This window comes from Epinephelus fuscoguttatus, linkage group LG22 (assembly GCF_011397635.1).
Source record: "Epinephelus fuscoguttatus linkage group LG22, E.fuscoguttatus.final_Chr_v1".
Lineage (NCBI taxonomy): Eukaryota > Metazoa > Chordata > Actinopteri > Perciformes > Serranidae > Epinephelus > Epinephelus fuscoguttatus.
Genome location: NC_064773.1, coordinates 28,066,125 through 28,083,325, shown reverse-complemented (window position 1 = coordinate 28,083,325; position 17,201 = coordinate 28,066,125). Strand labels below are relative to the sequence as shown.

Here is a 17,201-nt window from a genome sequence, read left to right as displayed (position 1 = left end):
AATTTGTGTCCACTGGAAGCTCATGTGGGTTTTAGCATTATGACTGAGCTCCCTGCACAAGCTGGTGTTAAAGAAGACCTTCACTGAAGGGAAGTCAGACAACCTCTTTGACCCTGATGACAGCACCATTAGGCAGCCAATGAGGTTCATTTAGTCCCCGACCCTTGAAGTTCATGACCTCAATCTCCCCCCGATTCCTCCCTACTCAGCAGCACACATGCCTCGTGTTTCCTCCACTGTGTTCACCTCCACAGTATGCTGCCACATTAATTAAGTAATGTCTGTAGATGGGTGTAAGGAGGGCGTAGAGGTCATGGAAAACTTGATGATTCTCTCACACAGGGGAACGAACAGTAGGGGAGACAGGGGTGTGATGTGCCAGACTTTGCTTCTACTGTATGAAGCCATGGGGAAAATGAATTTACCTATCCCTGTGGAGGAGGGCATATGGGAGAAATAAAATAATTGAAAACTAAGTTAACAATAATATTTCCACATGTAAGTTGGTGTGTTTGTCTTGATTGTGTTAGTTGCAGGCCTCAAATGTACCAGGTGTGGTCATAAACTTAATAACTGTGGACTTGAGTTGATTAAGCAAACTGTTTTTCCCAAAATAATAGTGATTAAAATACGACTATTTAAGGAGGCTCATAATACAATTTAATTTCCATGGATTACCAATATCATTAAGTATGCACAGCAGTTGTTGCTTAAAACGAATGCCACATGCTTTGCTGTAGTAGAGCAAAACTGTCCTACCTACCCCTTCCTGCCCCAGGCAGCCCTCAGTGTTCAGTTAGCCCTTAAACTAACCTCATTTAGTTGGGTAACAGTGTGAGAAACATAAAGTTGAAGGGGTACTTGTGTGGTACTTGGTTGAAGGATACTTGTGAGGAACAGATTAAAAAGAAATGGTCAAAATTGATGCAGGGTGGGCCAAGAATCCTGACTTTTGGTGTCTGGTATGGACCCTACATTTCCCATAATGCTACTCAGTATGGTCTCTTTGTTAGACCCTCCCTGAATGATAAATGCCCAACCTCATGCCCCTAGATGACTTGCTGATTTTTTTGCCAGATCCACAGAAGACATCTTTCACTGAATACTCTGAACAGCAGAGTTGTGGATGCAAGACACATGACTTGCACGTGAGTTGAAGTCTAGTCACAAATGAAGACTGTAGACTTGACTTGACAAAATCAAGAGAGACTTGCAACTGGACTTGGACTTTGACACCACTGGCTCATGACTTCACTTGGATTTGGAGGCCTTTGACTTGGCAATACTTCATAGCTTCCCAGACAGTAGATCAAAAAGTATTTTATTTTTACATATGTGCTAGAAATCATTTAATTTCTCTTTAATTCCTTAATCAACTAACATTAATCCTATTTGTTCCCAGCAAGTCAACAAAAAAAAAAACAAACCTCTGTTTATGACTTAGGACTTGACTTGGGACTTGAATGCAAAGACTTGAGACTTACTTGTGACTTGCAAAACACTGACATGGTCCTGCCCCTGTTGATTATTATCCCTTATGATGAGTAAACTGATAGTGATGTACCTTAAATGAACTTTTTTTTTTTTTTTAAAGGTTCTGTTTTGCTATATTCAGCTTTCACTTATAGCGCAAACACTGACTAAGTTGGAACTAAAAAAAAGTAAATAAACCTCAATCTGAGATCATAATAAGGCAAACTACTTCTTTTCATAATGTACAAATAAAGCATATCACTATCCTTCCTACAACACTTGTATCCTAATTGCTATGATATATATATATATATATATATATATATATATACATACATAAAAGTGAGTTCTAAAAGTTTTTAAAGGGGCATTTCATGCATTCTGGCTGTCAGTACTCAGTAATCTGTTCCCTTGAGGTCTGGGCAAGGGGGATCTGGTTTATAGGTTATGGCTGCAGAGCACACAGGGAAATATGCCTCATTACAAACCAAAGAGCCAAAGCCACTCTGCATTTGAAGTGGCCGGCCGTCCTGGCTTTCACTCTCAAACAGTGATTCACAGATGATCTTTGAATGACTCATTAAGTTCATTGGTACCGACCCCCGGCCACTTTTCAGCAGCCAGGCAGCGGCTCCACAAAAGGCAAAGTCGGTTGATTCTGCTGCTGGATGAGGAGGCTGAGGGTTAGTGTGGTGGAGCCCTCTGCTGGTCGCTGTGTGGAAAACCTTTTATTGAGAGGGGGTGAACAAGTGTTGAGTCTTTGATTCAAGTCCTATATAGCCTACCTAAGCCTTCTCTTACAACTGGAGGGAATTTAACAGAATATCTGCCCCTCACCTTTCAAATAAATTGTGAACATTTTATTTCATAAATGGCAGACTTCATTTTGAATACTGTATGATTACAATGGCATGAGATGCCTCAATTTTGTATTCTTAGAGTGCTGTGTAAAGGTGCTGGATGTAACCCAGGAGAAAGATAGTTGATTATGGAGTCTTGCAGATAATGAGACAGTGGGCCCCTGGGCACAGATATGAAAAGACCCCACCACCTCTCCTACAAAGGAGTGAGACACACTTTGTTTTGTTTTTTGTGTCTTTTGTAGTCATTTTTCATCCTTTAGTTTTTTATCTTTTGTGTTTCTTTATAGTTGTTCTGCATATTTTTATGTTTTTCTTTTATTTTGTCTCTGTTGTTGTTTTGCATCTTTTTTTGCACCTCTTTCTAGTCATTTTGTATCTTTTTGTGGTATTAGGTCTCTGTAGTTGTTCTGCACCTTTTTGTGATTTTGCCCCCTGTTGTAGTCATTTTTCATCTTTTGGTGGTTTTACATCTCTTTGTAGTTGTTTTGCATCTTTTTGGGATTAAGTGTCTCTTTGTAGTCTACCTAGAAGTAAACCCACCTCATTAACTACCACTACAACACTGTCATCCATGTTCCTAGGTCGTGAAATACCAACACTTTGGGTTGGTTGCAGGACAGAACTTCCAATCCAAAGTGTCTGTATTTGACAACCTGGACATGGACTCAAAAATCAACTTTCCTTCTCCGGTTACATATAGCTCCTTTAGCACATGGCCAGGGGGAGACCCTCTTATTGCTCTCATATTCTCAGCCATTGTATCCCTAAATAAATAAATAATAAACAATTGTCAAAACTGTGACAATAACAAGAACATTCAACTGGAATTATTCTTTAACAACAATCACGATGGTTTATACTCTCACTTAACAATGTCAGGTAGAATTGGAATAACTGAAGACTTGATGGAGCAAAAAGGAAATGTCTTAAATGATGGATGGAGACAGAGTGATTGATTTCACTCTGCCTTCACAAACAACTTCTAGCCAAAGTAAAACCCAGCCACTTGAAACAAATGACACCCTCTCCTATTCAAGCACCATCGTGTGTTATGATAGAAGCTAAAGACTTTGCTCATCAATAGTGCACAAAACAATCAGCAGTTTAGCAGTCTGGCTGCTTCGCTAAGTGGCTGGGCGTAGTGTCGCTGTCCTGTCCTCGTCCTCTGAGAGGCTTGTTATTAAAAAAATGCGGCCCAGGCTCCTGGCAGTCTGGCCGGTACCCAATCAAAAACCCATTAATCTAGCGATCTACATTAATTTGTTTCTCAACAAGCAGATGGCAGTCCCGATTGAAACCAAACAGACATGTGTTGTGTACTGCATATAAATGGGCTTATAAATGAGCTTTTTACACAAACAACTAAGGCCAGATACGTCCAATGGGGCTGATACCTGATCAAGATCTTAGCAGTTGGCGAGCTGCTGATTGCTTTGTGGGCTTAGAGCATACAGTGTTTACCATAAGCTTATGGCTGTAAATATGACTGTGTCTACAAAACTCTGCAACCTTTTGACCTGCCATCTGCACAGGCCTGATTACAATCCCCACGTGTTCTTATTTCTGTGTTTTCCTTGTCGTAATTTGGTAAAAAGCCTGTCAAATAAAATCAACTTTATCATCATCACTGTCCAGGCAGGATGGCTTATAGTGGCAAAAGCAACAGTTGCTGTCAGTGAAAGTGCTTCCAAATCAGGCTCAGCCCAGTCTGTACTGCCAACCAACCACAACTAGTCAAACTCAGCCGCTGACTCATCTTGATTTAATGAACAGTAAGCCAGTCAGATGCTGTGAGGAAGTGTGACTAATCTGTGCAGGCCAGCACTGAGTCACACCAACACAGATCATGTCCTCATGATTTGGTTTTTGTTGGAATTACTTTGGAGAATAATTCAAACCCTGTGGGGAAACGATAAAGATCTGTTTGAGTGCATCTGTAACTGTGTATTTCTGGCAGGGCTTCTCGCTGCAGCAGTTACAGCTAATGACACGGTAGCCTGCTCGCCTCCTGATTTATTTGTGTGTTTTTGGAGTGGGAGGAGCCTGCGGAGGTCTGAAGGAATGATTGCAGAGCCCTGCAGCATCCCCGAATAGACGGGTGTCAGCCGGAAGCCCCAGGACGCTTGTTAAGGCCGCCTCCGAGCAGGAAAAGTTTGCCTCTGTTCCACACAGGCCCTCAATTAGGACTGTCACCACTACAGTGAGGTGATGCAGTGTGTGATGTAAGCATGTGGAAGGAGCTCATCTTGTGACTTAGCGGCTACAGAGCTAATTAACACGGGGCTCTCCACAGGCTCCTCTGAGACACTGAATGTTATCTGCTGCCTATTTATAAGACCTGCTACAGCTACGTGTCTCTTTTTAATCTCAACTGGCCAGAGTCGACGTGAATCTGAGAAGATGACTGTTAATTGTTTTCCTTTCGCTTTCTGGATATAGATTTTTGTGAAACACAGAATGGGTGTGACAGGGAGGTGAGAGGCGTGGAGGGCTCAGAGTGCTTGTGAGGTTGTGTGCGGCTGCCAGTGTGTGCGTGTCCTTCACCAGCAAGACGGTGGCAGCGTCTGGCTTGCAGGCCACAGAGCCAGCGAGACAGACGCTGCCTCACATGCTGCGGTTACCATGGTAAGGTGAGATACTGCAAAAGTCTCATAAACCTTGCTGTGTGGATGCAGTGTGTGTGTGTGTGTGTGTGTGTGTGTGTGTGTGTGAGAGAGAGAGAGAGACAGAGAGAGAGACTACTTCAGCATCTGTTGCAGTCTCTATGTCTGTGCTTTAAGAGCAGAGATGATGGCTTGAACACACTGCTTTGGTTTTGGTTATTTATGGGATTTCTAATATTTTATCTCAGTCATAAAACATACTGTGGAGGGGACCAGATTAAATAACAGCGATAGAATAAAGTGATTCCAAAAACTTAAAACATATGGCCGAAGTTTATACATGATGAAATATAGATGAATTGCCTTTATTTAGAGAACGGAGGGAGATTAAAAACACTAGTTTGATGTGGGAAGCATATTGCCAAATTTCTTTATGCCTCCAAAATAAGGGCATTTTGAATACTTAGTCATGTTTTGACTCAAACTTGATATTGTTAATGGAAATGATTGATATTTTAGGGTGTAACCAGGATGACAAATACCATTTTTGCATTGACAGTAAAACACTCAGAGCACCAATGCAGGCATCGTCTTCTTTTGAAAGAATCTAACTTTTATTTTCTTTTAAAGATAATATATCCCCCCATCTTGTACAGTGTATTCTCACTAACCAACGCTCCAAGTCTCATTAGCTTCTTTTAAATATCTTCTTAATGACACACTGGCACGATTTATCAACACATTTCTCATATTTTCTTCTGTGTCTTTATATTTCACTACTTAAATGTAGTTTTCACCACCTCACCTCTGTGTTTTATAGCTGTGCACACTAAATGACCTGTTGGACCTGGAGACAGTGTAAATCTAGTCCTCTGCTCCTCTGGCTTGGGGTCAAGGCTACTGGCAGTGGGAGGAAGGGTGTTTGTGTTTCAGGATGTGTGTTTGAAGGTTGTATAAAATGACTCGGCCAGCATCTGATGGATTTCCGTCACATAAACATGAACCAGCCGCTGAACTTTAACTACTCTTGGTTTGTTGTCGGTACAGCGCAGAGCATCTCTCCTCCAGCCATGCTGCTTCATACATTTTCATTGTGTGGGTTAGAGGTCGGCAGGAAATTGATGTGTTGATGCTGATGTTCACAGTCATTGGGTTACATTGTGCGCTGTGTTTTATAGTTGGTATATAGCCATGATTTAGATGCGTCCTTCATGTGCCAGGCTGGCTCTGTGAAACAAAATGATATGAGGTATTTTAGCTTTTTTCCTGGCAAAAAAATAATGGAAAGCTACTACATATAATAGTTCCCCCGTGTGCTACCTTCAAATTTTGCTGCTTTGGCGTATGATTGCCTGTAATTGCCACTTGTAACCACTGATAGTTTATCAAATTGGTCAACAAACACGTCTGTTTTTTATTCCTGTCTGCCTGCTGCTGTCTGTTTCCAAATTGTGTTGTGCTCATCTGTCTTCTTGCTGTTTTGGAGCTGTTGTTCCTTTTTTTTTTTTTTTTTTTTGTCTGACCATCCTCTCTTTCTCCCTCTTTTTACTCCCTGGCCTTCAGTCTTTGCTTCACCACGAGAGATCAGCGCTGACTGACGTGTGCGAGCACATCCAACGTGGATTGTGTGTCCAAACTTCTCCCAGCCATGCAATTATGTCATTTTCTGCTCAGGATTTCCCCTGGAACGACAAAGTGGCTTGGCATGAGCGAACAATGACTGAATGTTTCAGTTTTTAGCAGCGTGCGCTTCTCTCCTGTTATCTGCTGATCGTAGTGAAGTCATTCGGTCAGTGCCAGCCAGGAAGCGAGAAAGTGCTGGTTTCCAGAATAGCTTGGAAAATACATGAAAGTCACTTTTGTCTTGTGCTGCAGCTACTCCAGTGCCCACGACCAAGGCACCTGTATGTCCAGCTTCTTGGATTGAGTTGCACAATGACGAATCATTGGTATAAATATATGCAGCTGGCTGAATATGCAGCAGGACCCTGAAAGCAACATGCTAATCAGTTTTCCTTGGAAAAAATAAGCCAAACAAACAGTGATGCACACTTAATAGGCTCTCAGGAAATGGTGAGTAAGACTTTGGCTCAGGAGTAAAAGGAGCTTGTTTTTGGAAAGAAAAATTAGAGTAAATTGGTGTGTTTTCATAAGCCCCACTTTTATTCTCACGTGCATAAATTGATTATTCACATTAATTCTTCTTATGTTACATCTGTTGTTGCATTCGATTAGTGTTTTATCACTGTGCGTAAAGCTGCTTTATGATTGTTGTAAACACAACTGGACACATCTCCTCTCCTCATCTCCTCCAACGGACACACCCAGACTTGGCTGTGATTGACAGTTGGCACGGCAACAAAGGTGCTCCCCGCTCATCCCTTTCATATTCTCCAGATTGCGGTCCATTCCTGCCTCTTAAAATTGTTGTGGAGAACGCTGTCACGTAAATAAAGTTCTTATTTTTGATCCCTCCTCACTAGTGCCAGGCCACAAGGAAACTTCAAGTGTACGATTTGTATATTGCCGTAGTAAACTCCCCACTTGGGTGTTTGCAAGATTGGAGTAGAGCCATGTTGGATAGCTGCCTGCCGCTATTACCTCAGGATTAGGTGGGTTTGAAGGAGGCCTCTCTATTCGGCTCCCAGGACAAGATAATGATGGTTTCTGAGGGAACAGAGATGCGTCAGACTCATCCCAGGAAACACCAGAAAAGGTTTATATAGTGGAAATGGCTTCCAGGTGCTTCCATAATATAGTTGGACACAGAAAGTTGTTCCTGCCCTCGAAGGGGTTTTGTCAGAAATCTCATAGTTACCTTTCAATTGGACCTCTTCTTCACCAGACACTCTGAAAGCAGCAGATGGTCACAGTTAGATATCTCCAAGATGAGGCAATTCATCTCTCTTACTGACCCTAGAAAAATGGATTCACACTTTTTTCTTCCTCTAAAAAGTACTATCTTATGCACAGCTGTCCAATCGCACCAGCTTTACTTTTGGAAAAGTTGAACTTATTCAAAGTTCAGCAGCCTCCTCGAGCCAGAGCTTATGACATTATTACCACAGTCTTCCTTCACTGGCTCCCTGTTGCCAATTTGCAAAGTACCACAAGGCCTTGAGCTGCAATATCCCTGATCTAGCCAACTTTCTACCGTGTTCATTCAACTTAATTCTTATTATGTAAAGTCCCCCTCCACATAAAAATGTGTTTTGCTTTTTGTAACTTTGTTTGAATGTGTTACCTTCATTGTGCAGCACGCAGACTTCAATGCTAGAATGCTGACTTCACATTTGTCGGCTGGAATGGACAAGTTTGTCTGTACTGCTCTTAGATCTGAGTCTAAGGCATGTTCATATAAGCACGATTATGTGGCATCACCACTAGTTTAAAGGCCAATGGAATAAAAACTTATCAGACACTGATTGTTATTCAAAGCTGAGTATCTCTGTGTCTTATGTCTGGAGCATAGACTGTATGAAATAAAGGACGTAACTACCGTGTCATCACCAATTGGTTTGTGGCCTCCCATTTGGAGACCTCAAGTTCAGCATTTTAGCCATCGCCATCTTGGTTTTCTGGAGAAAGAAGTGACTGTATTTGGGCGAGAGGCTGGAGCTGTTGGGTAGCCAGGGGTGGATCTGACGCAGAGGACTCTATGCACAGACAGCCTGTCACTCAAAACAGCCCTACCCTTTATTATGCACAACTTCAAGCCTTAACAGAACGTAAATGGGTGAGTTATATTATTTCTGCTGTAAAGTTGGGCATTTTAATGGCATTTGTGTCATTTTAACATGGGAATCTGTGTCGATTGACTCACTTTTGGAGCCAGCCTCAAGTGGCCATTCGAGGAACTACAGTTTTTTGGCATAGATCTTTAACTTCATCACAAATAGAACTTGGAATTGTTTTGCACCCAGGAATTAGGCTACATACATAGATACCAACTATTACTGTACACACTATATTATACACCTCATTGAGGCATTCAAATGTAAACAAAATCTTGAAGTTACTCTTCACAACAAATATCAGAATCAATGAATACGCATAATATACATCAAAATCACATGGATCATGGTTTCAGGTCAATATCTTATATGGCAGCGAGAACAGCTGTGATAGCTCTCTGCATGGGCTTGCAATACTGCCACGTTTGATTTTGGCGCATTGCTGTCAGAGATGGGCCAGCCGTATCTGCCAATCCTGTGCTGAGATTGTAACGTAGGCAGTCAGTGAAGGCTCCAGTGGTATTGTACCGCTATTGTACTGTAGATGTTTAACAGTCGAATGGTTCACACCAAATGTTCTTGATAGCGCCCGGCTGTTCTGTCCAGCCTGAAGCATGTCGTTGGCCCTCCCCCTCTGTGCCTGTGTCAGACGTGGCATCTTATAGAACTGTAATTTTTATTTTCTTTTGGTGCTTTTTCATAGGCAATAGTTATGTGTGTTCAAGGAGTGGTCAGATGGGATTGTCATGATAATTCATGTGTGACCATGAGCAAAATATAGGATATAATTACTCAACTTCTGTACCAGAATCAGTCCTCCATATCATGGACGGTAAATGGTTTTATTTTTGTATATAAAGTGCATAGATGTCTAATCTTTCTATCAAATTAACCACAAAATTATTTGTAGTAGAATTTACAGCTTTGTGTTTTTAATTTCCCTGAGTGTACTAAAATGGAAGTTGTACTCCTTACAAAATGCAGCAATGATTGTTCTTTCACACATTTAGAAGAAAAAAAAAGAGCCAAATTCTCATTTCTTTGACTTCTTTGGTTTCCCCAGAGATCACCTGTAAATTGAACAGCACAACCCGTACAGATTTTCTGTTGAGTTTGACTTCCTGTGGCTGCCTTTTTTTTCTCCACCATTCTCCATAAACTTACTTGACAGTGATCCCTCCATCCGATCTATGCTGTTTCCATCCCTCCATCACTCCCGGTTTGTCATGACCCAGACACAGAGACGAGGCAGAGAATAATGGAGGAAGCTCCATCACATCACAGCCCCGATTCCATTGGCTCATCGCTCGTTTAGTTAATGCAGCTTTATGTTGTGTTTAATTACATTTAGGACCCATGCGGGAGCGGCACTGGTGCCAAGTTGAGGTTTCAGAGCCAGTGTAGCCACAGAGGAGACGTCTCTCCCGGCTAGCCTGTTTCAAACAGCATTACACAGCTAAATGTCCTCCATGTGATTGTATATGTGCACAAACCCCTTGGATGCAATTAACTTCCTAATTTATTAGACAGCGTTGGAATGATGCCCTGATTAAAGAGGCCATACGTTAACAGTCATTCAATTGAATTGATAAATACAGGGGGAACTCTGGTGAGTCCTGTACAGTTTGACTTCCTTCTCTCACTCCAGCATCCCATCTCTCTCCTTTTACTCTGCTCCCCCCGGAGGATGAACAGCGCCACTGCAGGCTCTGCCAATAATACCTGCGTAGCTGTAGTCACTGCATTGTGATCAGGACTGTTGAAGGCAGTTTATCTGCTCTGGGGTAAGAGCTGGCTGTTTGTTAGCGCTGCTGAGGGGAGAGATCTGCAGAGAAGGTAGAGAGGAGGGAGACAGATACTTGATGTGCCATCAGTGAGGACAACATCAGCACGGAGACTGGACTTTTGCTGATTGATGCTGGCTGCCGAAAGAAAGAAAGAGGAAGGAGGGTGGGCAAGTGGAGGGGGCTCAGTGTGTGTGTTTGTGTATGTGTGTTTTCTTGTGTATGACTAGCTGGGGGATTTGTAGATTGTATGTGCATGTATGTATGTGTGCGTGAGAGTGAGTGTGTGTGTTGTCTCATCCAGCATGTGTGTCTCTATGATGTCAGTAGTCTCAGTCAGCACCACTGAAGGTGGCGTTACTGCTGATGTTTTGCCTCTGTCGTAGCGCTGGCTCTGCTTCCCAGAGCGATTTGGGATTCAGAGAGGAGAGGTGAACGAGTGCAGGAGGCTGACAGACTGAACTCTGAGCGCCACTGAGGAGTCATGAAGTGAGTGGATCAGTGAGCCGGCGCTCACGCAGAGACAGGAGGCAGGCTTCTTGAAAATGTTTCTTTGATGTTTGTGCTTTGTAAGGAAGCTCAGAGAGAAGAGGGGACCAGACAGTGATGGTGGGGGTGACAGGTGACAGAGGTCCCAGGTCAGGTTTGAACCCAGGACATCAGAGTAACACCTGCAGGCTTCAACATGCTTCAAACCCAGTTGTACCTTCTACTAGCTAAACTTGAAGTTGAGGTTTAGAAACAGAAAGATGTGTTTTTTTTTTTCTGAGGCTTTCCTGCTCTCATGTTTGCCTTGATTTGTCTGAGCTCTGTTGAAGCTTTTTCCTTCCTTGCAATGTTTCAAACTGTTCTGTTGGCGAAGGACTTCTGAAAATGTCCAGATAGGAGTTGGTGGTTTAAAGGTTTCAAAGTGGTACCTCCATGATTCATACGTTTTGGCAGATTTCTTCCGATTCCTGGCATTACTTCCATCCAGTTTGATTTCTGTGTTATACAAAGAATTGTGAATCAATAGTACAGACTCAGTTTATACAACAATAAAGCAACCAAAAAGAGGTTTTGGCTAGAAACTTTATAATGTCCCTGAAAGTGTCTGCCAACATGGTGGCGTTGTTTCGACAAGTTGACAGTTTGAAAGTGAATTTTGGAGCACAAGCTGTTCCAGAGTGGGCAGGTTGGACTTAAACAAACACAAGGTGACTCAGCGTTATGGTGAGCTGTCACAAAGTTAGGTAAACAGGGTTTAAAAGTTGTGAATGAATAACTTTGATTTTCTGTGGTGGAATTTCAATGTTCGCCTGCTGGTACATGATAAAGTAAGACGTAGAAACTGGCCGTTTTCTGAGACTTTGTTTGAGATAACTTTTTGTTTGTTTTTTTGTTTAATCGGTTTCAATATAATACAGATAGTGCATTAATGGGCACATTAATGGAACATTAACGGTGAACTGTAGCAGCAGTATGCAACTTAAAAGTCTGAATGCATGCGACAGTTAAGGACTCTTGTTTTATGGCACTGAAGGATTTAAAGCACCTGGTATGCCAACACAACACCAGCATGTCTAAGTGCTAATGACACTGAAGACAACACAGCTGCTGGTACTGCTGAAGTCAGTTCATATGGCTATTTGAAGGGCTTTTATGAACAAATCAGTATAGATTCCAACCATGAGCCATTGGTTTGCGAACTCTTGTTTCGAGGCCCAAAGTTCGGCAATTCGGCTATCGCCATCTTGGTTTTTTTGGAGCCAGAAGTGACATTATTTGGATGAGAGGGTTGAGCTGTAGAGGAGCGAGGGGTGAATCTTACTGATAGAATGCCTTGACACCTTGCAGACAGCCTGTCACTCAAAGCAGCCCCGCATTTAGTGATGTGTAACTTTAAGCATTAATCAAAGCATGAAGCGTTGACTTCGGCATTTCAGCAGCCACCGTCTTGGTGTTTTGGAGCCAAAAGTCGGTGGAGCTGTGGAAGAGTGGGGGGTAGATCTGATGGAGCTATAGAGACCAAAACTGCTTTTTGTACCAGACTTTAAGCAGATTTATTTTTGCTATTAAATTGGCCAGTTTAACATGGGAGTCACTGGGGATTAACTTGCTTCTGGAGCCAGCCTCAAGTGGCCATTTGAGAAACTGCAATATTTGGCACTTCCCCATCTGGTTCATTTTTCAGCCCTGGAGGTTGCTCTTTGAGTCCAGTGGAAAAGCAGGTCACATTTTTATGCAAATTGTGTCCGCTGATTCTGAAAAACATGTCAGCAACATCAGCAAAACCACAAAATTGGCAACAAATTTAAAATGACACATTGAGCTAAAGCATCCAACCAGGCTTGGGAAATATATGTGTATGAAATATGATGATAAAATTTAACTTTATTTAAAAAACACAAGACAGAAACCTAAACTAGTTTATCAAGGTTTTATTGGGAACTTAGTTCAAAACTCAAATTGTGATCTATGAACGTAAAGTAGCTTACTTTAATCTGTCTGACCTTAACTTTGAACTCTGGTGAAGTGGAAATTTGCACAACATTATAAACTGGCATGCAGGCAGATCTGTAAGCACAACATGCCTGGGTGAAATCTTATTTGTGAATACCATCAGAGGCTTGTTTGATCCTTTATAGATTCCTATATGGGGCCTTTGTTCCACTCAGCAAGACAAGTGTTTGCAGACAGGAAGTGTGTTTGCTCAGAGAGGAATTTTAAAGTCGCTTCAGTTTACTTTCTTTTGATTGTCAGCCTGTGTGAAGCTGTGTTGTCTTGCTGTGGTAAACGCTGCTAATCCACCAACACCACGCTGCATAACACAAACTTTCCAAATCAAATGCAAATTAAAATTTGACCTCCAGGCTGGATAGCTTGTGTGTGGCCCTGAAGATTTGTGTTCGTTGGGATCATATCCCTGCAGGAGCTGCAGCAGATGCAGAGGCAGCTGGTTACTTTAGCCACAAATTGAATTCATCCTCTGGGTATCGCACCCTTCACTAGGTGTCTGTCTCCTCTCCTTACTTCCTACTTGCTCATTTGAGGAAGTGATTGAAAGATCCTTTCTGTTTTCCCAGAAACGTTTTGAAGTGCATGTTTAATTTGGAGCTCTTTATTTTGATGCACTCAACTTAAATATTTGCATAACAGCAGTTGATGGAAATGCACATTAATTTGCATTTTCTTCTGCATATTTTTTGATAATTTGTTTAACGTTTGAGCTAAATTTGGATGTAAACCTGAGTGCTGCTGGCAGGAGAGTTGAGTCTTTACTCAGGTTCTCTGCAGAAGCGTTAATCCTCTGTCCTTGCTCCCTTTTAAGGGTACGGGGAGAGAGAGAGAGAGAGATGTATGGCAGCAGGAGGTGACTGCTGAAACAATGTAACAGATCAAACCCTCCTCCTCCTCTTCGTCCCAGGTCTCTGATGAACTTAGCAGTCCAGCAGCTTGTGTTCAAGCCTTGGTGGAATTTCCCGCAGCCTGATGTGACTGTTGCTGTCAGCAGGAGCTGCACATACACTCTTAATTCCTCTCTTTCACACACTTTCTCCATCCTTCTGCTCTCCTGTTTGTTTACTTGCCCCCTGATGGGATGTGGTTTGCATTTGCGGTGTGTGTCTCTCAGTGTGTCTGTGGATGTGAGCCCTGTGTATTTGTGTGCATATGCTTCTTTTTTTGCAAGCAGGTTTAGTGGTACTTTCCCTATGATGGCTCTCTTCTTTTTTTTTTTTGATTTTGCACTTTACGACTTCTCATCACGGAGAAAGTCGCTGAAGGGAAACCACAACAGATACAAACTTCTGAGAGGCGGCGTCTTTAAAGGAGCAAATGTCCCCCTTCCAAGAAAAAGAAAAAGAGCGGGAGAGAAATGCTTTTAATTGTGAGCAGCGTGTGAGGTAAATGAGGGGAAAATGGGATTATTTCATCATGAGAAACAAGTTTTATGAGGGAATTCCTTGGGAAATGTCTACCATTCGAGATGCTGAGAAGCCTGTTCTAGTTATAGAAACTTCATCTGCACAAAATCCGAAGATGTTAAAGTTCTGCCGCGCAGTTTGACAGGAGGTACAGTGCAGATACACCTCAAGAAAAACACACCTTTACCACTTTATTATGGATTTTACATCTGACTTCTTGGCATTAAGGGACTCTTTTTTAAGTTGTAGACCCCCCAACCTCATGGAAGATCTTACATTTCTCAGGGGATTTTCACCATTCAAAGTCCTTCATGCTTCTCAGGCCTGCATTGCTTTTTTTCTTTAAATCCAGGGATAACAAGAAAAGTTTCAGGCAGCAGAGCAGCAGTTAGTGTCTTTATATGGGCTGGTACAGATTTTTTCAGGTCCCAGAATCTCAACTCAAGCCTAGCAGGAATAAAGATGTTCCTCCACGGCTGTCTGTGGAAATTTGTATCAAACGTACCCTCCGCACAGTGGGAAGAACCGGATCTCTTTTTTACTTCATGTCATTTTCCAGGTGCTGTCTGCTTCTTAGAGAGAGAGGTCTGAAAGGAAATCCTAGAAAGTTCGGCGACTGGGGGAAAAAATACATGTGTGAAGTTTCAAGCTATACTTGGGATATTTGAATGAGTATTTCCAGGATAGAGTTTGGCCCTTAAACTTTCACAGCTTCTTCCATCCTCGAGTTCATGAGAAAAATTGATCCATTCGCATACGAAAGATCCTGATTCTTTCAGTAGAGTCTTGCTTCTGTGGGGCAAAGCGCTTGGAAGCCCAATGTGATTCACATCTTTCGTTTTTCGGCGGCCGGTGAAACCGCAGCAGCTGTCGAGATCAGTCTGTCGCCCGCCAGACAAAGCGTCGCTTATCAGTCGGCTTATGGGCTCTAATGAAAGACAAAGCGGCTGTTAAGAGGGTTAGGTGACAATACAAAAGATTATACGGCACGCTGCTCTTCCGGGTTTAGAAACATAGTTGGGAAAGTGAACCCACCTGTTACTGCAACTGTCTTTATTCAGACTCAGTTCATAGTAAAAGTCATTCATTTTAAGTTCTAGAAAGGTTCTGTTTTGGGATTTTTGGGACTTATGTTCAATGTGCTTTGTCTTTCCTAGTATTTTGTTTGTTATCTGTGTTTAAGTATTCCAGGAACTTGTGGCATTTTCATTTCTACATGCTTCTTACAAAAGTTCAAATGAGAAAAGTTCCAGCAGACATCTGAAAGATTGTGCATTGTCCATAATTTGGGGATTTGTCAGTGCAGTCTTTCACATTAACACATATTTCGTCTTCATGTCAAAGTGTTTGCTGGGATCATTTATGAATCCCATGGAGAAAGATCACAAACATTGTAGTTCTCCGTGCCACCCCGAGTGCCAAAGCTTGATGAAATATTTGTGTTTGAGTAGCGGAGATGTGCAGGGAGCGGGAAGTGTTTGGACAGCGCTCCCTGGCAGAGCATTAACCACGGACTGAGAGGCAGAGCAGTGCGCCGCATAGAGAAGAAGTCAGGTTAGAAATGACTGTCAGGATGAAGTAGTCTTCAGGAGCAGAGCCAAAAGTGCAACTGTCTCAATGTACAAATGCAAAACTTCAGTTGTTTCTTGAAGTTTGGGACTTGAACTTATGAAGTTACATGATCCATGATAGACATTAAAAAGTCCTGTGAGTTGAGTCTTTGCTAATGTAATTCATGATTTGCATTACTTTGGATTTACTGTACCAAAAGCTGTTAAACCTCGCCGTGTTGGATATGCACACACACCTCCTCTCTGTCTCTATTTCTCACACACACATTGACAGGATGTTTTATTCTGTCGTTACAGATTTACACAGACTGGGCCAATCACTATCTGGCCAAGTCTGGCTGTCAGCGCCTCATCAAGGACCTGAGCCAGGACGTCACCGATGGAGTCCTGCTGGCACAGATCATCCAGATCATAGGTAGGCATCCAAATATGCGCCCACGCCTGTGTCTACTGTTTCTCTATTATCTACCTCTTCATCTATTATTCCATCATCTATCTCTCGTCTTCCTCCTACAGCTTTCTGTTTCTCTTTGCGCTCGAGTAATTAAGTTCACACCTAAAGTACGTTCAATTGTAATATAATGGGATAATCATCATGACAGATTTCTGTTACCAAAGCAGTGTAGTGTCTTACATCATGTGGAACTTCAGTGTTTAGAAAGAATATTAATAAAGCAAAGAGGAATAAATCCATGTCTTATCAGTAGTGATAAAACACTGCGTGTCTATAATTCATTCGTTCTGTCTGGTAGATGAAGCGACCACCCACCCACCCACCCACACACACACACACACACACACACACACACACACACACACACACACTCTATGTTTGGTCTTTGTTGTGGTGAGTTGGAGGGAAGCTGTTCCTCAGTCTGATATTTGGGCCAAATCGCAGCAGCTCTCTCTTGTTTTGGGTGCCGCGGCAGCAGAGATCTATGACTCTGACACCCTGGGGTGCAGGGGAATGTGTCTCGGATTGGACCCCAGAGAGAGTTTACTTCTCTTTCTGTCTCTCTTTCTGTCTGTCTCTCTCTCTTTCTCTCCTCTTTAATGTCTCTGTCTCTTTTCAGTTCCGTCTGTCTCTTTCACTCCCTCACAGTGGAACTTTTTCTAGGTCTCTGTCTCGTCTCTCTCCCCCCTCATGCCTTTCGTTCCTCTTTCTGATCTTCCTTTCCCTTTTTCTCTTGCCTTCCACTTAACTAACAGATTACAGTAACGTGATTACACCCTGTCAGTAGACTGGTTAGGAACGTTTTGGTGCAGCA

The 17,201-nt window shown here is 42.4% G+C and overlaps 1 protein-coding gene across 11 annotated transcripts in view; it reads left to right on the top strand.

Moving 5' to 3' along the window:
- Positions 1–17,201, top strand: part of nav3 (neuron navigator 3) — a 539,739-nt gene that overhangs the window by 357,561 nt on the left and 164,977 nt on the right. For 9 of the 11 annotated variants that reach the window (XM_049566143.1, XM_049566145.1, XM_049566146.1 and 6 more), the window contains one exon: positions 16,231–16,348. In XM_049566143.1, coding sequence (XP_049422100.1) covers positions 16,231–16,348 — 118 coding nt within the window. Of the gene's footprint in view, positions 1–10,384; positions 10,458–10,738; positions 10,947–16,230; positions 16,349–17,201 lie in introns of those variants that run through there. The other 2 variants (XM_049566148.1, XM_049566147.1) reach the window with 2 other exon arrangements.